Genomic DNA, 26,837 nt, shown 5'->3' with positions numbered 1-26,837 from the left:
AAACATATTAATACGCCTACCCATCCACCCCGACCAACCACCTTACATTAGTTGTTACCTTAACTAACCTGTCTTATGTAACCAAGCGTAGTATATCATACTCATTTTAATATCCTGGATTTACATTGACTATGTTACGTCTAGTCTATGAGACCAAGCTGGTTTATTAGACTACAGATGAAATAAGTTATGATGAACTTCACAGGGTGGTGAAAGTGCAAGGTGATGAGTTTGATGCTCCTTTCTAATAAATATCGAGAGTCTTATTCTGGTGACATGATGATCGATGCTTGGCTGCCGTTTGACAAATTACACTGAACAAAAATGTAAACGCAACATGCAACAATTTCAAAGATTTTCTTAGTTACAGTTCATACAAGTAAATCAGTCAAATGAAATGAAAAACATCCGGCGCCGACAGAGATGGCCGCCTCGCTTCGCGTTCCTTGGAAAATATGCAGTATTTTGTTTTTTTATGTGTTATTTCTTACATCGGTACCCCAGGTAATCTTAGGTTTCATTACATACAGTCGGGAGGAACTACTGAATATACGATTAACGTCAACTCATCATCGTTCCTACCAGGAATATGACTTTCCCGAAACGGATCCAGTGTTTTGCCTTCCACCCAATACAATGGATCTGATCCCAGCCGGCGACCCTGTGCGACGCCGTAAAAGGGGCAAACGAGGCGGTCTCCTGGCCAGGCTTCGGAGACGGGCACATCGCGCTCCACTCCCTAGCATACTACTCGCCAATGTCCAGTCTCTTGACAATAAGGTTGATGAAATCCGAGCACGGGTAGCATTCCAGAGAGACATCAGGGATTGCAACGTGCTCTGCTTCACGGAAACATGGCTAACTCAAGAGACGCTAACGGAGTCGGTGCAGCCAGCTGGTTTCTTCATGCATCGCGCCGACAGAAACAAACATCTTTCTGGTAAGAAGAGGGGCGGGGGGGTATGCCTTATGATTAACGAGACGTGGTGTGATCATCATAACAACACACAGGAACTCAAGTCATTCTGTTCACCTGATCTAGAACTCCTCACAATAAAATGTTGACCGCATTATCTACCAAGGGAATTCTCTTCAATCATAATCACAGCCGTATATATTCCCCCCCAAGCAGACACATCGATGGCCCTGAACGAACTTTATCTGACTCTTTGTAAACTGGAAACCACACACCCTGAGGCTGCATTCATCGTAGCTGGGGATTTTAACAAGGCTAATCTAAAAACAAAACTCCCTAAATTCTATCAGCATATCGATTGTGCTACCAGGGCTGGAAAAACCCTAGATCATTGTTATACTAATTTCCGCGACGCATATAAGGCCCTCCCCCGCCCCCCTTTCGTAAAAGCTGACCACGACTCCATTTTGTTGATTCCAGCCTACAAACAGAAACTAAAACAACAAGCTCCCGCGCTCAGGTCTGTTCAACGCTGGTCCGACCAATCTGATTCCACGCTTCAAGACTGCTTCGATCACGCGGATTGGAATATGTTCCGCATTGCGTCCAACAACAATATTGACGAATATGCTGATTCGGTGAGCGAGTTCATTAGGAAGTGCATTGACGATGTCGTACCCACAGCAACGATTAAAACATTCCCAAACCAGAAACCGTGGATTGACGGCAGCATTCGCGTGAAACTGAAAGCGCGAACCACTGCTTTTAACCAGGGCAAGGTGACCGGAAGCATGACCGAATACAAACAGTGTAGCTATTCTCTCCGCAAGGCAATCAAACAGGCTAAGTCCCAGTACAGAGACAAAATCGAGTCGCAATTCAACAGCTCAGACACAAGAGGTATGTGGCAGGGTCTACAGTCAGTCACGGATTACAAAAAGAAAACCAGCCCCGTCGCGGACCAGGATGTCTTGCTCCCAGACAGGCTAAACAACTTTTTTGCCCGCTTTGAGGACAATACAGTGCCACTGACACTGCAGCCGAGGTGAGTAAAACATTTAAACGTGTTAACCCTCGCAAGGCTGCAGGCCCAGACGGCATTCCCAGCCGCGTCCTCAGAGCATGCGCAGACCAGCTGGCTGGTGTGTTTACGGACATATTCAATCAATCCTTATCCCAGTCTGCTGTTCCCACATGCTTCAAGAGGGCCACCATTGTTCCTGTTCCCAAGAAAGCTAAGGTAACTGAGCTAAACGACTACCGCCCCGTAGCACTCACTTCCGTCATCATGAAGTGCTTTGAGAGACTAGTCAAGGACCATATCACCTCCACCCTACCGGACACCCTAGACCCACTCCAATTTGCTTACCGACCCAATAGGTCCACAGACGACGCAATCGCAACCACACTGCACACTGCCCTAACCCATCTGGACAAGAGGAATACCCATGTGAGAATGCTGTTCATCGATTACAGCTCAGCATTTAACACCATAGTACCCTCCAAACTCGTCATCAAGCTCGAGACCCTGGGTCTCGACCCCGCCCTGTGCAACTGGGTCCTGGACTTCCTGACGGGCCGCCCCCAGGTGGTGAGGGTAGGTAACAACATCTCCACCCCGCTGATCCTCAACACTGGGGCCCCACAAGGGTGCGTTCTGAGCCCTCTCCTGTACTCCCTGTTCACCCACGACTGCGTGGCCATGCACGCCTCCAACTCAATCATCAAGTTTGCGGATGACACTACAGTGGTAGGCTTGATTACCAACAACGACGAGACGGCCTACAGGGAGGAGGTGAGGGCCCTCGGAGTGTGGTGTCAGGAAAATAACCTCACACTCAACGTCAACAAAACAAAGGAGATGATTGTGGACTTCAGGAAACAGCAGAGGGAGCACCCCCCTATCCACATCGACGGGTCAGTAGTGGAGAAGGTGGAAAGTTTTAAGTTCCTCGGTGTACACATCACGGACAAACTGAATTGGTCCACCCACACAGACAGCGTCGTGAAGAAGGCGCAGCAGCGCCTCTTCAACCTCAGGAGGCTGAAGAAATTCGGCTTGTCACCAAAAGCACTCACAAACTTCTACAGATGCACAATCGAGAGCATGCTGTCGGGCTGTATCACCGCCTGGTACGGCAACTGCTCCGCCCACAACCGTAAGGCTCTCCAGAGGGTAGTGAGGTCTGCAGAACGCATCACCGGGGGCAAACTACCTGCCCTCCAGGACACCTACACCACCCGATGTCACAGGAAGGCCATAAAGATCATCAAGGACAACAACCACCCAAGCCACTGCCTGTTCACCCCGCTATCATCCAGAAGGCGAGGTCAGTACAGGTGCATCAAAGCAGGGACCGAGAGACTGAAAAACAGCTTCTATCTCAAGGCCATCAGACTGTTAAACAGCCACCACTAACATTTAGCGGCCGCTGCCAACATACTGACTCAACTCCAGCCACTTTAAAAATGGGAATTGATGGAAATTATGTAAAAATGTACCACTAGCCACTTTAAACAATGCCACTTAATATAATGTTTACATACCCTACATTACCCATCTCATATGTATATACTGTACTCTATATCATCTACTGCATCTTGCCATCTTTATGTAATACATGTACCACTAGCCACTTTAAACTATGCCACTTTATGTTTACATACCCTACAGTACTCATCTCATATGTATATACCGTACTCTATACCATCTACTGCATCTTGCCTATGCCGTTCTGTACCACCACTCATTCATATATCTTTATGTACATATTCTTTATCCCTTTACAGTTGTGTGTGTATAAGGTAGTAGTTGTGGAATTGTTAGGTTAGATTACTTGTTGGTTATTACTGCATTGTCGGAACTAGAAGCACAAGCATTTCGCTACACTCGCATTAACATCTGCTAACCATGTGTATGTGACTAATAAAATTTGATTTGATTTGATTTGATTTGATTTGAAGTAAACTCATTAGGCTCTAATCTATGGATTTCACATGACTGGGAATACAGATCTGTTGGTCACAGATGCCTTAAAGAAAAAGGTAGGGACGTGGATCAAAAAACCAGTCAGTATCTGGTGTGACCACAATTTACCTTATGCAGCGCGACACATTTCCTTCATATAGAGTTGATCGGGCTGTTGATTATGGCCTGTGGAATGTTGTCCCACTCCTCTTCGTCTTCTGTGCGAAGTTGCTGGATATTGGTGGGAACTGGAACATGCTGTCATACATGTCGATCCAGAGCATCCCAAACATGCTCAATGGTTGACATGTCTGGTGAGTATACTGGCCATGGAAGAACTGGGACATTTTCAGCTTCCAGGAATTGTGTACCGATCCTTGAGACATGGGGCTGTGCATTATCATGCTGAAACATGAAGTGATGGTGGTGGATGAATGGCTTGACAATGGGCCTCAGGATCTCGTCACGGTATCTCTGTGCATTGATTGCCATTGATAAAATGCAATTGTGTTCATTGTCCGTAGCTTATGCTTGCCCACACCATAACCCCACCACCACCATGGGGCACTGTTCACAATGTTGATCAGCAAACCACTCGCCCACACGACGCCATACACGCTGTCTGCCATCTGCCCGGTACAGTTGAAACCGGGATTCGTCCGTAAAGAGCACACTTCTCCAGCGTGCCAGTGGACATCGAAGGTGAGCATTTGCCCACTGAAGTCGGTTACGATGCCGAACTGCAGTCAGATCAAGAGCCTGGTGAGGACGACGAGCATGCAGATAATCTTCCCTGAAACGGTTTCTGACAGTTTATGCAGAAATTCTTTGGTTGTACAAACCCACAGTTTTGTCAGCTGTCCGGGTGGCTGGTCTCAGACGTTCCCGGATGTGGAGGTCCTGGGCTGGCATTGTTACACATAGTCTGCGGTTCTGAGGCCGGTTGGACGTACTGCCAAATTCTCTAAAACGACATTGGAGGTGGCATATGGAAGACAAATGAACATTCAATTCTCTGGCAACAACTCTGGTGGACATTCCTGCAGTCAGCATATAAATTGCACTGTCCCTCAAAACTTGAGACAATTGTGGCATTGTGTTGTGTGACAACTACACATTTTAGAGTGGCCTTTTATTGTACCCAGCACAAGGTGCACCTCTGTAATCATCATGTTGTTTAATCAGCTTCTTGATATACCACATCTTTCATGTGGATAGATTATCTTGGCAAAGGAGAAATACTCACGAACAGGGATGTGAACAAATTTGTGCACAAGATTTGAGAGAAATAAGCTTTTTGTGCATATGAACAATTTCTGGGATCTTTTATTTCAGCTCGTAAAACATGAAACCAACACTTTACATGTTGCGTTTATATTTTTATTCAATTTAAAATAACCTTGGTCTTTTGTCCATAATAATCTCATCATATATATCTGCGAGCTGTTAGCTAGAGCGTACGTGCCAATACCAGAGTGGGCACATTCGCTAAACGCACCATTTTTTGTGACAAAACCTACAGTTGAAAATCCATTGAACTTGGATTTTTTGTTCTGTACATGGGAATTTAACCACAAAAGTCAGTTTCATATGCGTCATCACACACAGGCTTTTATCTGCAACAAGTCAATTTGATGGAAACATGTCTGGTGGGAAAATCCGCCTATTTTATTTGTGACTTTTTGAATATTCACATGAAAATCTGTTGTCAATTGGATGGAAACTATCTCTTTTAAGGAATTCTTTGTGTCCAGGAGGGGATCCTCTAGCTCTCATGAGGAGGATTCATCAACGAAATTAGAGATTCTCACACATGCTTCTGTACAAGGGTAGATGACAGACAACATCATTGTCGTACACACACAAGCAACCTTTGTCTAAGGTGGTTAGATAGGCGGCCGTTGTCTATCATTCTTTCATGCTATCTGATTCTCTCTCATGTGTAAATAAACACTCATCCTCTCTCTAACCTCCTAGCGCGCGCACACACACATATACAGGTAGAAATTACACACAACTACACACATACACAAACATCCAATGACGAGAGCTGTAGTGCAGACAGAGAAACCATGGCAACGTTGAGTTGCTAAATAGTTGAACAGAATGAATGTGTGCCGATCTCTCTCTCTCTCTGTCGCTCTCTCTCTGTCGGTCTCTCTGTCTCTCTGTCTCTGTGTCAGAGTGTGTGTGTGTCAGAGTATATGTGTTTGTGTGTGTGTGTCAGAGTATATGTGTTTGTGTGTCAGAGTATATGTGTTTGTGTGTGTCAGAGTATATGTGTCAGAGTGTGTGTGTGTCAGAGTATATGTGTCAGAGTGTGTGTGTGTGTGTGTGTGTGTGTGTGTGTGTGTGTGCGTCCATGGCTGACAGAGGCTCTTCACAGACTCTCCTCTGTTTAGATTGCTCTTGATTGTGTAAACCACACACTGTGTGTGTGTGTCTTGAGGAGCAGCTGATTCCCGATTGAGCTTTCTATTGTTGCTGGAATTCCCCTGAGATGAAAGAGAGAAATGGAGGGAGAGAAAGAAAGAATGAACAATCTGTCTCCTCTCTTGAGATGTCTGGGCTGGCCACCCGTGTCTGTCTCTTCTTTTTTATCCATATCTATCCAACGTTCTCTTTTTTTTCATTCTCTCTATGCTTCTGTATCTCTTTCTCTCTACCCTCTCTCTATCTCCCTCTCTACCCCCCCCCGTCCCCGTCCCCGTCCCCGTCCCCTCAGTGGTAGACTCAGCTGTGATCAGTAATGCTCTTTGGAGAGGTGGGAGCTGTACATGTTTTGTTTTGGTTGTTAATGCATTCCCTGTCTACCTCAGCTTTGAGTAGCTGTGTGTGCGTGCGTGCGTGCGTGCGTTCGTTCGTTCCCTGGATGTGTTTCAGCCTTGACTGACAGTGGATTAAATGAGGCTTATTTACCTCTCCTCCAGTCTCAGGTGAAGTACTTGTGTGTGTCTACCAAACGGGACTCAGACAGTGTGTTCTTTGTGCTCCTTCCTCAGATGCAGTCGTGGTTTGGCACCTTCAACCCAGAGAGGGAGAGGAGAAAGGTAAAGACCCATCATTTTCATTACTCAAGTCAATCATTGATTGGTTTTTAAAATGAGGGAGAGTTCCCTCATCTACTGAAATGTTCCTGGAATCTTTGACACGCACGCACACACACGCACACGGGCGTTTTGGGGATTAGAGTGTATGTTGGATTAGCTGAGGTCCTGTTGGGTAGATTCTTACTCGCCAGGGAGCAGTTTGACCCTGTCACACACCCTCTCGGTCGGGGTGCTTTGAGTTTGTTATAGTTTTTTATAGACTGGTTTGCTAACTACCTCTCTCTCAGAGTGCAGTGTATAAAGTAAGAACATCTGCTCTCTCAGCCACTGCCTGTCACCAAGGGTGTACCCCAAGGCTCGATCCTAGGCCCCACGCTCTTCTCAATTTACATCAACAACATAGCTCAGGCAGTAGGAAGCTCTCTCATCCATTTATATGCAGATGATACAGTCTTCTACTCAACTGGCCCATCCCTGTATTTTGTGTTAAATGCTCTAAAACAAAGCTTGCTTAGTGTCCAACACGCTTTCTCTGCCCTTAACCTTGTTCTGAACACCTCCAAAACAAAGGTCATGCGGTTTGGTAAGAAGAATGCCCCTCTCCCCACAGGTGTGATTATTACCTCTGAGTGTTTAGCGCTTGAGGTAGTCACCTCATACAAGTACTTGGGAGTATGGCTAGACAGTACACTGTCCTTCTCTCAGCACATATCAAAGCTGCAGGCTAAAGTTACATCTAGACTTGGTTTCCTATATCGTAGTCGCTCTTCTTTCACCCCAGCTGCCTAACTAACCCTGATTCAAATTTTATTTTTTATTATTTTTATTTTACCTTTATTTAACTAGGCAAGTCAGTTAAGAACAAATTCTTATTTTCAATGACGGCCTAGGAACAGTGGGTTAACTGCCTGTTCAGGGGCAGAACGACAGATTTGTACCTTGTCAGCTCGGGGATTTGAACTTGCAACCTTTCGGTTACTAGTCCAACGCTCTAACCACTAGGCTACCCTGCCGCCCCAAAATTACCATGATAGATTACGGAGACGTAATTTACAGATTGGCAGGTAAGGGTGCTCTCGAGGGGCTAGATGTTCTTTACCATTTGGCCATCAGATTTGCCACCAATGCTCCATATAGGACACATCACTGCACTCTATACTCCTCTGTAAACTGGTCGTCTCTGTATACCCATCGCAAGACCCACTGGTTGATGCTTATTTATAAAACCCTCTTAGGCCTCACTCCCCCCTATCTGAGATATCTACTGCAGCCCTCATCCTCCACATACAACACCCGTTCTGCCAGTCACATTCTGTTAAAGGTCCCCAAAGCACACACATCCCTGGGTCGCTTGTCTTTTCAGTTCGCTGCAGCTAGCGAAAGGAACGAGCTGCAACAAACACTCAAACGGGACAGTTTTATCTCAATCTCTTCATTCAAAGACTCAATCATGGACACTCTTACTGACAGTTGTGGCTGCTTTGCGTGATGTATTGTTGTCTCTACCTTCTTGCCCTTTGTGCTGTTGTCTGTGCCCAACAATGTTTGTACCCTGTTTTGTGCTCCTGCCATGTTGTGTTGCTACCATGATGTTGTCATGTTGTGTTGCTACATGCTGTGTTGTCATGTGTTGCTGCCATGCTATGTTGTCTTCTTAGGTCTCTCTTTGTGTAGTGTTGTCTCTCTTGTCGTGATGTGTGTTTTGTCCTATATTTTTATATATTTATTTTTATTTTTAATCCCAGCCCCCATCCCCACAGGAGGCCTTTTGGTAGACCGTCATTGAAAATAAGAATTTGTTCTTAACTGACTTACCTAGTTAAATAAAGGTTCAATAAGCTTTTTAAAAAAGTAATAGGATTATATTAGGGTTATCAAAACACGAATAGGGTTATTTTAAGGCAAGGAATCTTAATTGTAAAGTGTTTATTGAACAAAACAAGTGCACCTGCATTACCAGCCCAGTCCCCAGCGATGCGTTTTTAGGCTAGGATGAAGTAAGCAAATGGTTGAGGCCATGTTTGGTATAGGGTGAAGAAAGGCTAGTGCAGGGTGAAGGTCATGTTTGGTATAGGGTGAAGAAAGGCTAGTGCAGGGTGAAGGTCATGTTTGGTATAGGGTGAAGAAAGGCTAGTGCAGGGTGAAGGTCATGTTTGGTATAGCGTGAAGAAAGGCTAGTGCAGGGTGAAGGTCATGTTTGGTATAGGGTGAAGAAAGGCTAGTGCAGGGTGAAGGTCATGTTTGGTATAGGGTGAAGAAAGGCTAGTGCAGGGTGAAGGTCATGTTTGGTATAGGGTGAAGAAAGGCTCGTGCAGGGTGAAGGTCATGTTTGGTATAGGGTGAAGAAAGGCTAGTGCAGGGTGAAGGTCATGTTTGGTATAGGGTGAAGAAAGGCTCGTGCAGGGTGAAGGTCATGTTTGGTATAGGGTGAAGAAAGGCTAGTGCAGGGTGAAGGTCATGTTTGGTATAGGGTGAAGAAAGGCTAGTGCAGGGTGAAGGTCATGTTTGGTATAGGGTGAAGAAAGGCTAGTGCAGGGTGAAGGTCATGTTTGGTATAGGGTGAAGAAAGGCTAGTGCAGGGTGAAGGTCATGTTTGGTATAGGGTGAAGAAAGGCTAGTGCAGGGTGAAGGTCATGTACAGTGGGAATATAAAATCACCACCCCCTTTCAAAATGTTGGAGAAACAGATGCCTCACAAGTCCTCAACTGGCAGCTTCATTAAATAGTACCTGCAAAACACCAGTCTCAACGTCAACAGTGAAGAGGCGACTCCGGGATGCTGAACTTCCAGGTAGAGTTCCTCTGTCTAGTGTCTGTGTTCTTTTGCCCATCTTAATCTTTTCTTTTTATTGGCCAGTCTGAGATATGGCTTTTTCTTTGCAACTCTGCCTAGAAGGCCAGCATCCCGGAGTCGCCTCTTCACTGTTGATGTTGAGACTGGTGTTTTGCGGATACTATTTAATGAAGCTTCCAGTTGAGGACCTTTTGTTGACTTACAGCCTGGAATGAAAACACATAAACTAAAACACATGTATTTCTTTCATCACATTCCCAGTGGGTCAGAAGTTTACATACACTCAATTAGTTTTTGGTGGCATTGCCTTTAAATTGTTTCACTTGGGTCAAACATTTTGGGCCTTCCACAAGGCTCGGGCCTTCCACAAGCTTCCCACAATAAGTTGGGTGAATTTCGGCCCATTCCTCCTGACAGAGCTGGTGTAACTGAGTCAGGTTTGTAGGCCTCCTTGCTCGCACACGCTTTTTCAGTTCTGCCCATAAATGTTCTATAGGATTGAGGTCAGGGCTTTGTGATGGCCACTCCAATACCTTGACTTTGTTGTCCTTAAGCCATTTTGCCACAACTTTGGAAGTATGCTTGGGGTCATTGTCCATTTGGAAGACCCATTTGCGACCAAGCTTTAACTTCCTGACTGATGTCTTGAGATGGTGCTTCAATATATTCACATAATTTTCCTACCTCATGATGCCATCTATTTTGTTTAGTGCACCAGTCCCTCCTGCAGCAAACCACCCCCACAACATGATGCTGCCACCCTCGTGCTTCACGGTTGGGATGATGTTCTTCGGCTTGCAAGCCTCCCTCTTTTTTCTCCAAAGATAAAGATGGTCATTATGGCCAAATAGTTATATTTTTGTTTCATCAGACCAGAGGACATTTCTCCAAAAAGTACGATCTTTGTCCCCATGTGCAGTTGCAAACCGTAGTCTGGCTTTTTTATGGTGGTTTTGGAGCAGTGGCTTCTTCCTTGCTGAGTGGCCTTTCAGGTTATGTCGATATTGGACTCGTTTTACTCTTGATATGAATATTTTTGTAACTGTTTCCTCCAGCATCTTCACAAGGTAATTTGCTGCTGTTCTGGGATTGATTTGCACTTTTCGCACCAAAGCACGTTCATCTCTAGGAGAAAGAAAGCGTCTCCTTCCTGAGCGGTATGACGGCTGCGTGGTCCCATGGTGTTTATAGTTGCGTACTATTGTTTTTACAGATGAACGTGGTACATTCAGGCGTTTGGAAATTGCTCCCAAGGATGAACCAGACACGTGGAGGTGTACAATTTTTTTTCTGAGGTCTTGGCTAATTTCTTTGGATTTTCCCATGATGTCAAGCAAATTAGGCACTGAGTTTGAAGGTAGGCCGTGAAATACAGTGGGGAGAAGAAGTATTTGATACACTGCCGATTTTGCAGGTTTTCCTACTTACAAAGCATGTAGAGGTCCGTAATTTTCAGAAAATCACATTTTCCGTGAAAATCCAGAAAATCACATTGTATGATTTTTAAGTAATTAATTTGTATTTTATTGTATGACATAAGTATTTGATCACCTACCAACCAGTAAGAATTCTGGCTCTCACAGACCTGTTAGTTTTTCTTTAAGAAGCCCTCCTGTTCTCCACTCATTACCTGTATTAACTGCACCTGTTTGAACTCGTTACCTGTATAAAAGACACCTGTCCACACACTCAATCAAACAGACTCCAACCTCTCCACAATGGCCAAGACCAGAGAGCTGTGTAAGGACATCAGGGTTAAATTGTAGACCTGCACAAGGCTGGGATGGGCTACAGGACAATAGGCAAGCAATAGGCTCTCTTTGTATTTGTGTGTAGATTTATGAGGGGGAATAAAAACTTTTATTCATTTTATAATAAGGCTGTAATGTAACAAAAATGTGGAAAAGGTCAGGGGGTCTGAATACTTTCCAAATGCACTGTATATAGCTTAACAAGTGGATTATTTTGCACTAAGCCTAGGCGTACTCCTGACGAAAAGCCTGTGATTTGTCTTAATCAATCAATGTGATTTTATTTGACTGAATTCATCTTTGGTTAATTCTCTGGCTGGGAAAATAAGTGCAGGTGGTGTAGCTCATCTATTCGTTTGCTCATCTATCACTGATGAGAAACATTTAGCATGCCATAATGGAGCCTAAATCAAGTGTCGGCCTATTGTTTCGCTCGATCCCGTAGGCCTTTAGGCAACTCCAAAAGCCAGCGGAGGTTGTGAAATATAACACCAGACTATTCTTTTCTGTCGATATCATGATGAAGATACTCTCAATGTAAGACCCTACGCCTGCTCCCTAACAAAGTGGAGTGAAGGTAGGAAAGAGATGAAATGTGGATCGAAAAAGCAAGGGGTTGCCTTGGGCTCTTTCAAAACATCACCTATTTTTTAATATGTCAATGGTTCCACACGTTGCCATGATGCAAGTTGTGTGGGAAAAATATTATTTGTATTTAATTTTCTTTTATTTCTTTATATTCTTAGCCTACTGTAAAATATATATGTGTTGACTGTGATCAGGGTAGCCTAAGAGTTGTCTTGTCTGTTTAATTAACATAATAACTATTGATTTCATGTGCATGGATCAGCCATGTAGCATATAGGCTGCACAGACCAGTTACATCATTAAACTGAAAATATGCCATTCTATTCATTTGAAAATACATTTTATTAGTTTTATGTTTCTTAGGACCTGCATAAACAAATTAATAATGAATTGTGATTGTGTATATTCAATGGATTTATTAAAATAGATGTCCACCCACATCGGCTCACTCCTAAACTTGCCGGCATGTGTACGGGAGATATAAGAAGCTTATCCCGGCAAGAATATGGTCGAATGGGACTGTATGAATTGGGCTCTAAAAAAAATTGCCTGTTTTTTTTTTTTCTTGTTTTTTTTCTTACAAGGCACCATACCGTAAAGTCTGTTTGTAAAGGGTATCTGTGTAACTCAACGCATGAATTAATCATCAGCTCTCACTCTCCCTCTATCTCTGTCTCACACACACACACACACACACACACGCACACACACACTCACTCAGAATGAGCGTATGAATAAAGCAGCAGGCCAGGTTCATGGACATTAATATTTATGAGTGTTTATGCACGCGCTGTGTGATGTTCTAAAACAACACCCCCCCCCCCCTCTCTTGCTGCTACCTAGCCACTGCTTTCTACTGTGTGTGTATGTGTGTGTATATGTGTGTGTACGTGTGTGTGTCAGCAGGTGTAAACCAGAGTCCCTGCTGGGTGTCTCAAACTGCTGCCTGTGGCCATTTCCCTCACTCTACTCTAGCCACCCTCAAGTCTCTCTCTCTTCCGCGCTCTCTCTCTCTCTCTCTCTCTCTCTCTCTCTCTCTCTCTCTCTCTCTCTCTCTTCCGCTCTGTCTCTCTCTCTCTCTCTTCCGCTCTGTCTCTCTCTCTCTCTCTTCCGCTCTGTCTCTCTCTCTCTCTCTCTTCCGCTCTGTCTCTCTCTTTCTCTCCCGCTCTCTTTTCCACTCTCTTGCTCTATTTTCTTTCTTTTTTGCTCGGTCTCCCTCTTCCCTCTCTCGTCTCTCACACACTTGTGTGTGTTATTTCTCTCTCGCTCTATTTTTTCTCTTACTCACTCCATATGTCTCTCCTCCACCCCCTCTCCCTTGTGTCTTTCTCTCTGGCTCTGTTTTGCTCCCTCTTTCACTCTCTCTCACTCTCCCTCTCGTGGCAACATTCATACTTGGCTAATACGGTGGTTATCAGAGACTTGAATCGCAGTGCTGTGTCTGGGGGACACACACACTTAGATGCAAGGTCTACAACAAACGTGGGCTACACCCCACACACAGACAAGTGAGACGGAGGGCATTTGAAAGAGCGGACAAACGCACATGCGCTCACACACACACACACATACACACATACACATACACACACAGTGCTCTCAGAAAGAAAACATTGGGAGCTTGTTCTTTATCTTTATCTACTTTATCTACTGCAGAGCAGTAGCTCTGCTTACAGTCATGAACACAGCTGCTGTGTGTGTATGTGTGCACACGTGTGTGTGTTTGTATGCGTATATTTGTTTGTGATGGAGCCGTAGAAGAAGGCAGACGTTTTACGTGTCCCCAACCGATTGTGTTTTTTCGTTTGTTTATTTGCGTTGTTTGTAACTTATTGTTGACTTATTTTGTACATAATGTTGGCGCTACCGTCTTTTATGACCGAAAATAACTTCTGGACATCAGGACTGCGATTACTTACCACGGACTGGCAGAATCCTTTTTTTCCTTTAACGAGTCTGACGAGCCCGACGCGAATGATATACTGCTTTCTCGGGAACAGGCCCAGATCCCCGTGATTTGCGTGAAGAGGAGGCGGAGAAAAAGGGGCCAGAGGGCAGGCTGCCTTCTGAGAATTCGTAGGCGATCTAATAAAACTCCACTTCCTTCCATTCTGCTAGTAAACATGCAATCTTTAGAGAATAAAATAGATGACCTACGCAGAAGATTAAACTACCAACGGGACATTCAAAACTAGAATATCTTATGCTTCACGGAGTCCTGGCTGAACGACGACACTATCCACATACAGCTGGCTGGTTATACGCTGCACCGGCAGGATAGAACAGCGGCGTCTGGCAAGACAAGGGGCGGTGGACTATGTCTTTTTGTAAATAACAGCTGGTGCACAATATCTAAGGAAGTCTCGAGCTATTGATCGCCTGAGGTAGAGTATCTCATGATAAGCTGTAGACCACACTATCTACCTAGAGAGTTTTTATCTGTATTTTTCGTAGTTGTTTACATACCACCACAGTCAAGTCAGAGGCTGGCACTAAGACAGTATTGAATGAGCTGTATTCCGCCATAAGCAAACAAGAAAACGCTCACCCAGAGGCGGCGCGCCAAGTAGCCGGGGACTTTAATGCAGGGAAACTTAAATCCGTTTACCAAATTTCTATCAGCATGTTAGATGTGCAACCAGAGGAAAAAAACTCTGGACCACCTTTACTCCACACACAGACGCATAAAATGCTCTCCCTCGCTCTCCATTTGGCAAATCTGACCATAATTCTATCCTCCTGATTCCTGCTTACAAGCAAAAGATTGTAAGCAGATGATCAGATGATCTCTATTGCACTCCACACTGCCCTTTCCCACCTGGACAAAAGGAACACCTATGTGAGAATGCTATTCGTTGACTACAGTTCAGTGTTCAACACCATAGTTCCCTCAAAACTCATCAATAAGCTATGCACCCTGGGACTAAACACCTCCCTCTGCAACTGGATTCAGGACTTCCTGACAGGCCGCCCCCAGGTGGTAAGGGTAGGTAACAACACATCCCCCACGCTGATCCTCAACACGGTGTCCTATCAGGGGTACGTGTTCAGTCCCCTCCTGTGCTCCCTGTTCACTCATGACTGCACGGCCAGGCACGACTCCAACACCATAATTAAGTTTGCCGATGACACAACACTGGTAGGCCTGATCACCGACAATGACAAGACAGCCTATAGGGAGGAGGTCAGAGACCTGGCCGTGTGGTGCCAGGATAACAACCTCTCCTTCAACGTGATCAAGACAAAGGAGATGATTGTGGACAACAGGAAAAAGAGGCCCGGGCAGGCCCCATTCTCATCGACAGGGCTGCAGTGAAGCAGGTTGAGAGCTTCAAGTTCCTTGGTGTCTACATCACCAACAAACTAACATGGTCCAAGCACACCAAGACAGTCGTGAAGAGGGCACGACAAAACCTATTCCCCCTTAGGAGACTGAAAAGATTTGGCATGGGTCCTCAGATCCTCAAAATGTTCTGCAGCTGCACCATCGAGATCATCCTGACTGGTTGCATCACTGCCGGGTATGGCAACTGCTCGGCCTCCGACCGCAAGGCACTACAGAGGGTAGTGTGTATGGCCCAGTTCTTCTTCTTCTGTCTTTACATTGGCTCTCTGTGCTCCATGTGTGGTAGAGCGAGAGAAGCTCTTATTAGGGTCAATCTATTTGAATTCAATCACTTTTTGACAGCATCCCTTTTTGATTTAAACAAAACTTTACGTACATGTTTGCCCATGGAAGAAGTGGTCAGAAAGTGACTTTTTGGACCTGAATGACAAAACCTTCAGGAGATAGAGGTGGTCAAAGTTGATCCATTTTGCATTCCCCATCCTACCATGGGACAAGCATGTCTTCATCACTGGAAAAGATAAAAGGTTGAATTTGATATCATTTTGAAGCTGACACACAGGTGGTCAAAATATTGTATAATTTCTCAACAAAATAAGTTAATACAAGTTATGACTTTGTTTTACCTTTAATGTCAATTATCTAACAGCGCGTATTTGCATATGTTGTACTTTACATAATCGTTGGTGTTTGTGTTGTGGCCACCATCGGTTGAGACACAATATGCTCTTGAGTCTTGGTGGGTTTCATGTTTTGGCTGATAAATGTACTAAAAAGAGAATACAATTCAAATTTGACTTTCAAATGATATTATATCAATCTCTACCGTTTATACCGTTCCTGTGATGAATACATGGATGTTTTATGGTATGGTGGGGTATGCAAAATGGGTCAACTTTGAGCACTTTTATCTCTTTAATGTTTTGTCATTCAGGTCCAAAAAGCCACTTTCTGATCACTTCTGCAATGGGCAAATATGTATGGAAGGTTTCGTTCAAATCAAAAGGGGTGCTATCAAAAAGTGACTGAATTCAAATGGATATACACATTACTGTGGCTAATGTGCGTCATTAACGGAGGGCCGTCAGACTCTCAGCCATGCGCATAATTACTGTTTCATTATCCTCCGCTCCCGAGGAGCACCAGGCCTCTGACACGCGAGAGCTGTGATTAAAAACACCACACACATGGAAGATCTTTTAACACAAACACTGTGTAGTGTTCTACTTAGTCCTGGTGTTTGATTTAAAAATCTAGGTGGTGTTGTGGTTGGTGGAGTATCACGTCCTTCGTCTTTCTCATGGTAATGTGTGTGTGCTCCAGCACAACAAGACCTTGGGGTTTAGGATTAGTTGGCCATGCCTGAGACAGTGTCAGGTAGAGTGGGGAGTAGAGACATAGAGATGCCTAGCCCCATATGTTAAGGTCGGTCACCAAGCTCAGCGCACATTTTTCACATTGACTAAGTTTCCTGTTTTCAATCAGATCAAGCGTTACCCGGTGATAACAGACACCCGCATAGCGGTTGTTTTGGCGTGTCGGAGGTGGAACTGCGTTGGAGCAGTCAAATCGGTGTGTAGCTGCGCTTGCAATCATTGTCACGAAGCCACACCCGCCCACTCCTGCTAGAAGTGCGGAAGGAGAAAGTGTAGGCTGTATAGATATAATTATGCTCAAATGTAAAAAATGATTAAACTAAATAATAAGGGGTTTTATCATCCTAACGAAGGTGTAGATTACACCTATCATCCAAACGGTGGTGTAGATTACATCTGTCATCCTAACGGAGGTGTAGATTACATCTGTCATCCTAACGGAGGTGTAGATTACATCTGTCATCCTAACGGAGGTGTAGATTACATCTGTCATCCTAACGGAGGTGTAGATTACATCTGTCATCCTAACGGAGGTGTAGATTACATCTGTCATCCTAACGGAGGTGTAGATTACATCTATCATCCTAACGGAGGTGTAGATTACATCTGTCATCCTAACGGAGGTGTAGATTACATCTGTCATCCTAACGGAGGTGTAGATTACATCTGTCATCCTAACGGAGGTGTAGATTACATCTGTCATCCTAACGGAGGTGTAGATTACATCTATCATCCTAACGGAGGTGTAGATTACATCTGTCATCCTAACGGAGGTGTAGATTACATCTGTCATCCTAACGGAGGTGTAGATTACATCTGTCATCCTAACGGAGGTGTAGATTACATCTGTCATCCTAACGGAGGTGTAGATTACATCGGTCATCCAAACGGAGGTGTAGATTACACCTGTCATCCTAACGGAGGTGTAGATTACACCTGTCATCCTAACGGAGGTGTAGATTACACCTGTCATCCTAACGGAGGTGTAGATTACACCTGTCATCCTAACGGAGGTGTAGATTACGTCTGTCATCCTAACGGAGGTGTAGATTACGTCTGTCATCCTAACGGAGGTGTAGATTACGTCTGTCATCCTAACGGAGGTGTAGATTACGTCTGTCATCCTAACGGAGGTGTAGATGACGTCTGTCATCCTAACGGAGGTGTAGATGACGTCTGTCATCCTAACGGAGGTGTAGATGACGTCTGTCATCCTAACGGAGGTGTAGATGACGTCTGTCATCCTAACGGAGGTGTAGATGACGTCTGTCATCCTAACGGAGGTGTAGATGACGTCTGTCATCCTAACGGAGGTGTAGATGACGTCTGTCATCCTAACGGAGGTGTAGATGACGTCTGTCATCCTAACGGAGGTGTAGATTACGTCTGTCATCCTAACGGAGGTGTAGATTACGTCTGTCACCCTAACGGAGGTGTAGATTACGTCTGTCACCCTAACGGAGGTGTAGATTACGTCTGTCATCCTAACGGAGGTGTAGATTACGTCTGTCATCCTAACGGAGGTGTAGATTACGTCTGTCATCCTAATTGAGGTGTAGATTACGTCTATCATCCTAACTGAGGTGTAGATTACGTCTATCATCCTAACTGAGGTGTAGATTTCGTCTATCATCCTAACTGAGGTGTAGATTACGTCTATCATCCTAATTGAGGTGTAGATTACGTCTATCATCCTAATTGAGGTGTAGATTACGTCTATCATCCTAATTGAGGTGTAGATTACGTCTATCATCCTAATTGAGGTGTAGATTACGTCTATCATCCTAATTGAGGTGTAGATTACGTCTATCATCCTAATTGAGGTGTAGATTACGTCTATCATCCTAATTGAGGTGTAGATTACGTCTATCATCCTAATTGAGGTGTAGATCACATCTCACATTCCAGTGTTCCAACTTGTTAACAAGGCTGCATGGGATTTCTGTTAATACGACTCCGTGCAGCCATTGGCAATGTCCACTTTAGGTATAATGCCAGGAGCCACTTGTAGATTTGACGGCTCTAACGCAGTTCCGGCATGGTCTAAACAACCACTATGCGGATGTTGGCTAAAGCGGATCTGATTGAATCGATCCCTAAACAGCTAAACCCCCATTCCATTTATTTATGCAGAAAATGTACCGCAACGCTGTGGGAGCTTAGAAGCTTTTTCTCCAAAATCCCCCACCAACGAGATCACACACACAGGCGAGATCAAATACCACCGGGGGGCTCTCGTGATTTTCATTTGAATTGTTTAAAAGGCGTGCGTTAGCGCGAGCACGCCTCGGGGTCTATCTAGTGAGTAATTAATTTTTTGCCTGGTTGGAGGAGTCTGCAGGCTCGTGGGTCTGCCTCTTGGTGGAGGGAGTGTGTGTGTGTGTGTGTGTTCCTGTAGATGGAGAGAGAGAAAGAAAGAAAGAGAGGAGGGGCGCTGGCCAGACTCCTCGCGTACTTAGGAGAAAAAAAGCAATTCAGCAGCAAATGGATTCTGGGCCCTGTCTACTTCCGGCAGCTACAGTCCTCACTACAGTCTACCGGGAATTGAATAACGGACTGTCAAAGCTTTCCACCAGGGAACTTCCAAACCGTTACCATTTATAGCAAAGTTTAGAATTCATTAAATCATTTTATTTTTTGTTATAATCTTACTAATTGCATTTATTTGATTTTAGACGCTGTGTAATTTAATATTCCTTGTCCGATCTGTTCAGAAGTGGCTCTACTACTTTGTATTTAGTTTACCTGGAAACACAGATTTTTCATTAAAGGAACAATTTGCACAAATATACAACTATACACACATTTTCTCCCTGTGTGTGTGTGTGTGCGTGTGTGCGTGTGTGCGTGTGTGCGTGCGTGCGTGCGTGCGTGCGTGCGTGCGTACGTATGTGAAACACCAGGTGGTGCTGAAACGAGACAGAACCTCTTGTGTTGGCACTTTTGATGTCGGGCAGGGAGATGGTGCTCTCTCTATTTTTATATCTTTCTCTCTCCTTTCTCTCCTCTCTCTCTCTCTCACTTTCCCATAAGAAATGGCCAACTGTCAGTCTCCTGTGTATCCAAAATCTAGACTTTCGCTCCTCTGAAATAGTGTGTCAAAGCTTTCCACCACAGGACTTCCAACCCCTTGCCATTTATATCAAAGTTTGTGGGTACCAGAAGTCCTCACAAAGAAAATTGGGACAAGTGGGGACATTTTGCATGTTCCCCACAAGGAAAATTGCTATTTTAGGCTTAGGGGTTAGGTTTAGGGTCCGGGTTGCAATTAGGGTTAGAATTTAGTTATGGGTTAGGGGTTAAGGTTAGGGTTATGGTTAGGTTAGGGTTAGATTTACGGTTAGGAGTTACGGAAAATAGGTTTTTGGATGGGAATCAATTATTTGGTCCCCACAAGTATAGCGATACAAAACTGTGTGTGTGTGCGTGCACACGTATGTGAAACACCAGGTGGTGCTGACACGAGACAGAACCTCTTCTGTTGGCACTTTTGATGTTGCCAGGGAGATGGCTCTCTCTTTCTCTTTCCCATAGGAAATGGCCAACTGTCAGTCTCCTCTTGATACAAAATCTAGACTTTATCTATCATTCCTCTGAAATAGTGTGTGTGTGAAGTATTTATTTAAACTATCTCTGTCTTTCCAGGTGTCTTTGGCTGAGGAGATAAAGCCGTTGAAGTGGTATCCATCCGTTTATCTCCTGGTGTCTCTGTTCCCCCTCATCAACAGGTAAGACACACACAGACGAACCAGAGATTGTCATTGTCGAGACAGTGTGTGTCTTTTTAAGCATGTCTGGTTCCATCCCTATTTTATGTCGTCACACTTTTGGCTTCCACTCCTATCCTCCTGTCACCTTTTAGGCCTTTTTTTTTACATTGACGAGTTTAAGGAGATTCTCCAGAGGTATCGGAAAAAATCCTGAGTGCAGGATGCAGTTTTAATGTAATGTAAACATGCACACTTTTCACATCTCGACCGTTACCTCCGGAGGTCGCCCACAACACTTGCCTGACAGTTGCCCCCTCAAAGCAGGGCAGTGTAAACGGGAATTGTCTCGTTGAGCCCATCACTCGTACAGTATAAATAACAGAGCAATGTTTTTGAAACAGCTGAAATGTATAGGCATTTCTTAATATTAGTGACTTGTTTTATTGAGTTTTGGTCAGAAATTGCAGTAAAAGACCATATCTCAGAAGTTGATGCTGTAACTTTAAGGGAATCTCAGAACACCGTAATTTATTTAGGGGTGGCAGCGTAGCCTAGTGGTTAGAGCGTTGGACTGCGTTGGAAAGGTTGCAAGATCGAATCCCCGGGCTGACAAGGTACAAAATCTGTCATTCTGCCCCTGAACAAGGCAGTTAACCCACTGTTCCTAGGCCGTCAACAACAACTTAACTGACCTGCCTAGTTAATAAAGGTAAAATAAAATTTCAATGCAAAAGCGAGCAGGAACGCAAGCATTAACTGCCCAGTGAATGAACCTTTTCAGTCGCAATTTGCTTATTTTCATGTATTTGATTAAATGAGGCATGGTTTGTTCTATGGTAGGCCGAAAAGCAATCTAGCTATGATTCAGCTAACTAGCTGTCTAACTTGGCAAGTAAGTTGGTTTGTGAGGAGGATGCAAACATTTTGTTTAGCTTGCTACCTACAATACCAGTCAAAAGTTTGGACACACCTACTCATTCCAGGGTTTTTCTTTATTTTTACTATTTTAGAATAATAGTGAAGACATCAACACTATGAAATAACACATATGGAATCATGTAGTAAACAAAAAAGTGTTAAACAAATGAATAAATAAAAATATATAGCCACCCTTTGTCTTGATGACAGCTTTGCACGCTCTTAGCATTCTCTCAACCAGCTTCATGAGGTAGTCACCTGGAATGCAATTAACAGGTGTGACTTGTTAATTTGTGGAGTTTCTTTAATTCTTAATGTGTTTGAGACAATCAGTTGTGTTGTGACAAGGTAGGGGTGGTATAGAGAAAATAGCCCTATTTGGTAAAAGACCATGTCCATATTATGGCAAGACATCACAAGTAAGCAAAGAGAAATGACAGTCCATTACTTTAAGACAAGTTCATTTAATCCGGAAAATCTCAAGAACTTTGAAAGTTAAGTGCAGTCGCAAAAACCATCAAGCGCTAGGGTGAAACTGGCTGTCATGAGGACCGCCACAGCGGTAACCCAGAGTTACCTCTGCTGCAGAGGATAAGTTCATTAGAGTTAACAGCCTCAGAAATTGCAGCCCAATTAAATGCTTCACAGAGATCAAGTAACAGACACATCTCAACATCAACTGTTCAGAGGAGGCTGCATCAATCAGGCCATCATGGTCAAATTGCTGCAAAGACACCTATACTAAAGGACACCAATAAGAAGAAGAGACTTGTTTGGGCCAAGAAACCCGAGCAATGGACATTCGACCGGTGGAAATCTGTCCTTTGGTCTGATGAGTTTTAGATTTTTAGATTTTTGGTTCCAACCACCATGTCTTTTTGAGACGTGGTTTAGGTGAACGGCAGATCTCCGCATGTGTAGTTCCCACCGTGAAGCATGGAGGAGGAGTTGTGATGGTGTGGGGGTGCTTTGCTGGTGACACTGTCTGTGATTTATTTAGAATTCAAGGCACACTTAACCAGCATGGCTACCACAACATTCTGCAGCGATACGCCAGCCCATCTGGTTTGCGCTTAGTGGGACTATCTATTGTTTTTCAACAGGACAATGACCCAACACATCTCCAGGCTGTGTAAGGGCTCTTTGACCAAGAAGGAGAGTGATGGATGCTCCATCAGATGACCTGGCCTCCACAATCACCCGACCTCAACCTAATTGCGATGGTTTGGGATGAGTTGGACCGCAGAGTGAAGGAAAAGCAGCCAACAAGTCCTCAGCATATGAGGGAACTCCTTCAAGACTGTTGGAAAAGCATTCCAGGTGAAGCTGGTTGAGAGAATGCCAAGAGTGTGCAAATCTGTCATCAAGGCAAATGGTGACTACTTTGAAGAATAAGAAATATAAAATATATTTTGATTTGTTTAACACTTTTTTGGTTACTATATGATTTCATAGTTTGATGTCTTCATTATTATTCTACAATGTAGTAATAGTAAAAAATAAAGCAAAATCCTTGAATGAGTAGGTGTGTCCAAACTTTGGACTGGTACTGTAGCTCTGTATCATATGTATGACACTATGATAATGTTACTGTACTTGATATTCATATGAGAGGGTTACAATTTTCATTTTTGCTATGCTGGAAGTTACTTGATGAAGCAAATGTTGTTAGCTAACGTTTTCTAGCTACCAGCTGTGCCACTTTGGTTGTGTTATTGTCTTGCAGTTGAATTAGTGCATGGATGAGAAAATAAACCATTTAAACGTCTGCACATGCTTGTGAATTGTTGCAATTTTCAAGATTATTTTATGGTTTTGTTGCATTAATCAAGACTGTAATATGGGAGATGCATGAAAAGTTGCTTGCATAGCTAGCTATTTTTTATTTTATTACATTGTTTTTTTCTCCCTTTTCTCCCCAATTTCATGGTATCCAATTATTAGTAGTTACTGTCTTGTCTCATCGCTACAACTCCCGTACGGGCTCGAGAGAGACGAAGGTCGAGAGCCATGCGTCCTCCGAAACACAACCCAACCAAGCCGCACTGCTTCTTAACACAGCGCGCATCCAACCCGGAAGCCAGCCGCACCAATGTGCCGGAGGAAACACCGTACACCTAGCGACCTGGTCAGCGTGCACTGCGCCCGGCCCGCCACAGGAGTCGCTGGAGCGCGATGAGACAAGGATATCCGTACCGGCCAAACCCTCCCTAACCCGGACGACGCTAGGTCAATTGTGCGTCGCCCCATGGACCTCCCGGTCCGCTGCGACAGAGCCTGGGCTCGAACCCAGAGTCTCTGGTGGCACAGGTAGCACTGCGATGCAGTGACTTAGACCACTGCGCCACCCGGGAGGCCCATAGCTAGCTATTTGAATAGTTTACATACGTCCACTTCAGTTTCACTACACGTGTCGCGTCGCCATCATTAATTTTCTACCTGCTACACAGAGCATGCTGTTTGAGAGCCGAGGGGAAGAGCATCTTTAATATATTTCATCGACTATGAATAAGTACAGTAGCTTTGGTCCAGTTTTCACAAAACTACTCATTGAATTGTTGCTAGTGGTTGTGGTAAATTATCCTTTAAGTTGTTTTTGTTTACATTGTGGACATAGTCAATGTAGCTAGCTAGCTAGAGTTTCTGCTAGCTAGTATCTTCTTGACTTCATAAATGTCAGTAAAATAACCAGTGGTGTATAGTCGAGGCCATATGCATATTCACTTGATAGAATGCTGGAGTGAACGCACGTGTCAGCCATCAAGAATTGAACAATAGCGATCCTATTCTTAGACGCTGCAATTGGACGCGATACATCACGAGCGCAACGTGGGCACTATAGCAGCTTTTATTCATTTCAAAGGCAGCATATCCTCAATGGCTGAAGGCAATGCAGCCCGATGGCTGTAGTGTAGCAGGGCCATTAGCCTACTGGCTAGTGTCTACCTGTGACATTTACGGTACATTTGAGCTTCGAAGCAAGAACACCACTCTCAGCTCGTGACATTCCTGTTGCTAATGTAAATTGAAAAGTGGCTGTACATATTATGTAAATTGAATCTCATCCCGATACCTCTACTTCAACTTTATCTCTCTGTCCCTCTATCTTTCCTTCTTTCCATTGCCCTCAAACACCCCTCTCCCTTTCTCTGCCTTTATAAATAGACTGCTGAAAGATTCAGATTCTAAAGAGCACAGAGCTTTGTGCCTTAGGCAAACTGTGTGTGTGTGTGTTTGTGTTTGAACACTTAAATGAGTAAATTAGTTTTACTCTCCCAACTGTGATTTTCAGTTCCTGGAGGAGTGTATTTGTTTGTGTGTGTTTGTGATTGCAAATACTACTAACGCCCATCAGTTCCATTCATTTACAGAGCGCAGTTGCCGTGACTCAATGGTCACGTGGAATTTGAATGTGGTCATGACTAATGACCGCTGGTGTGGCGGCAATACGGTCACTGTAACAGCCCTGCTGGTAAAAGTTCCACCTCTCCCTCCCTTTCTCCCTCCTTCTCTACCTCCATTCTTTCTTCCCTACTTCTCTCCCTCTCTCTGTCCCTCAATCTCTCCCTCCCTCTGTTCCTCCGTCTCTTTTGTTTAACTTTGTGACTGGTTAGATAATGAGTTTTTAAAATTAAGAGTCTCTCCTCCCCTCCTCCCAGGGGGATGGTGTGATTGACAGGTCAGGGTTAGTAAGTGATTATCTGCGGCGGCTCCGCGTGTTGTCGCGGCGATGTAGGCAGAGACGCGGGTCAATTACAGGGTCAACATTTCTCAAAGGCTCTGAGTCACCCCTCCCCCTTCCCCTCCCCCCCATTCATCCCTCCATCCCCCATTCCTTCCCTCCCTCTGCGCCCGCTGTCAGCTGATGAAGATGACAAACTGCATCCTGCGCTAACCCCAGACCACTATCCGTTAACCCTCCGCTCTCCTCTCTTATTTCACTCTCTCCCTCCGTCTTTCCTCCTTCCTCTCTGTCCTTCTCCCACTACATCTCTTTGTTCTTCTTTCTCTCATCCTCTCCTGCATTTCCTTTCCCTCTCTATTTATCTCTCGTTCCTCCACTCCTTCACTCTCCCTCTCTTTGCCTTCCTAGAGAACAGAGAGAATGAGATAAATAAATCACTCTCGTCTTCTACCTCCCTCCTTACCTGCTCTATCTCCCTGGCGCCTATTCCTTCATTAGCTTCTTCTCTCTTTCTGCTCCACTGCACACCCAACCTCCACCCCACTTCTTCCCTTTGGCTCATATTCTCCCTCCCTCCCTCCCTCCCTCCCTCCCTCCCTCCCTCCTCTCCCTCCCTCCCTCCCTCCCTCCCTCCCTCCCTCCTCTGTGAAGCGATAGAGTGTGCAAAGTGTTTGTCACGGTGCTGTGGTGATGTCGCTATGCTCTACTGTAGGGGAGCTACACCGATCAGACAGCCAAAGTGTGGGTGTGTGTTTGTGTATGTTTCGTGGCTGTGTTTCTAGTCTCTCTCTCTCTCACACACACACTTTGTGTATATAGGGTCTGTTTGTGTGTTTAGACTCTGTGTGTGTGCACATCTTGGCTTTCCGTGGTTTATCTAGGCTGTGTGTGTGTGTCTGGGCTCTGTTTGTGTGTGACTCGGCTGTGTGTGTTTGAGTGGGGGATTATTTCTCTCTGAGCTCCAAAGCCTCCTAAACAGGGCTTAGAGAGAGGGCCCAGGGCAGCAGCCAAAGCACCTCTTTCTCTCCCTCTCTCTCTCTCTCTCTCTCCTTTTCTGTCCCTTTCTCTCGTACATGCTTTCACACTCTGTTTTTCTTTTTTTTCTCTGTCATCTATATCACTTTCTTCCCGACTGCCTATCTCTCTGTCTATTTCCGTTCCCGCTCATTCTCCCCCCATTCTCTTTGCCCTGATCCATTGCTATTATGCACACGGACTCCCACACAAAACATACTGTACACTTGATTTGTGCCTTCACCCTCTTTCTCTATTTCACACACACACACACACACACACACACACACACACACACACACACACACACACACACACACACACACACACACACACACACACACACACACACACACACACACACACACACACACACACACACACATTTTTCATCTGTTCCAAACACAGGCTGTTAAATGTGTTAATTTGGCACCAGCTGTGGTTAATGGAAGTAGGGATTGGGAAGCACTTCTAGTTATTCATAGTGTTATATCTCTAGCCTCCCCTGCTTTCTTGTGGCTCGCTATCATAACACACAGACACTCACCATCTCCCTAAGTGGGGGAATGACACTGAAATCATATCACAGTATCAACCTGCAACCTCTGTCTCCTTCTTTCTCTCTGTCTTTCTCCTGCCCCCTTTGTGTTTGGGTGTGGGGGTGGGTGGGTGTGTGTCTTAGTCCCAAATGACTCCCACAGCTCAATATTTCACTTTCTGC

The 26,837-nt window shown here is 44.6% G+C and overlaps 1 protein-coding gene across 1 annotated transcript in view; it reads left to right on the top strand.

Annotated features, from left to right (window-relative positions):
- Nucleotides 1-26,837, top strand: part of LOC139538699 (cyclic AMP receptor-like protein A) — a 109,501-nt gene that overhangs the window by 43,229 nt on the left and 39,435 nt on the right. Inside the window, exons 10-11 of the mRNA XM_071341067.1 lie at nt 6,887-6,934; nt 20,435-20,517. Of these exons, the coding sequence (XP_071197168.1) occupies nt 6,887-6,934; nt 20,435-20,517 (131 nt within the window). The remainder of the gene's footprint in view (nt 1-6,886; nt 6,935-20,434; nt 20,518-26,837) is intronic.

This window comes from Salvelinus alpinus, chromosome 14 (genome assembly GCF_045679555.1).
Source record: "Salvelinus alpinus chromosome 14, SLU_Salpinus.1, whole genome shotgun sequence".
Lineage (NCBI taxonomy): Eukaryota > Metazoa > Chordata > Actinopteri > Salmoniformes > Salmonidae > Salvelinus > Salvelinus alpinus.
This window is presented reverse-complemented; position numbering and strand designations above follow the sequence as displayed.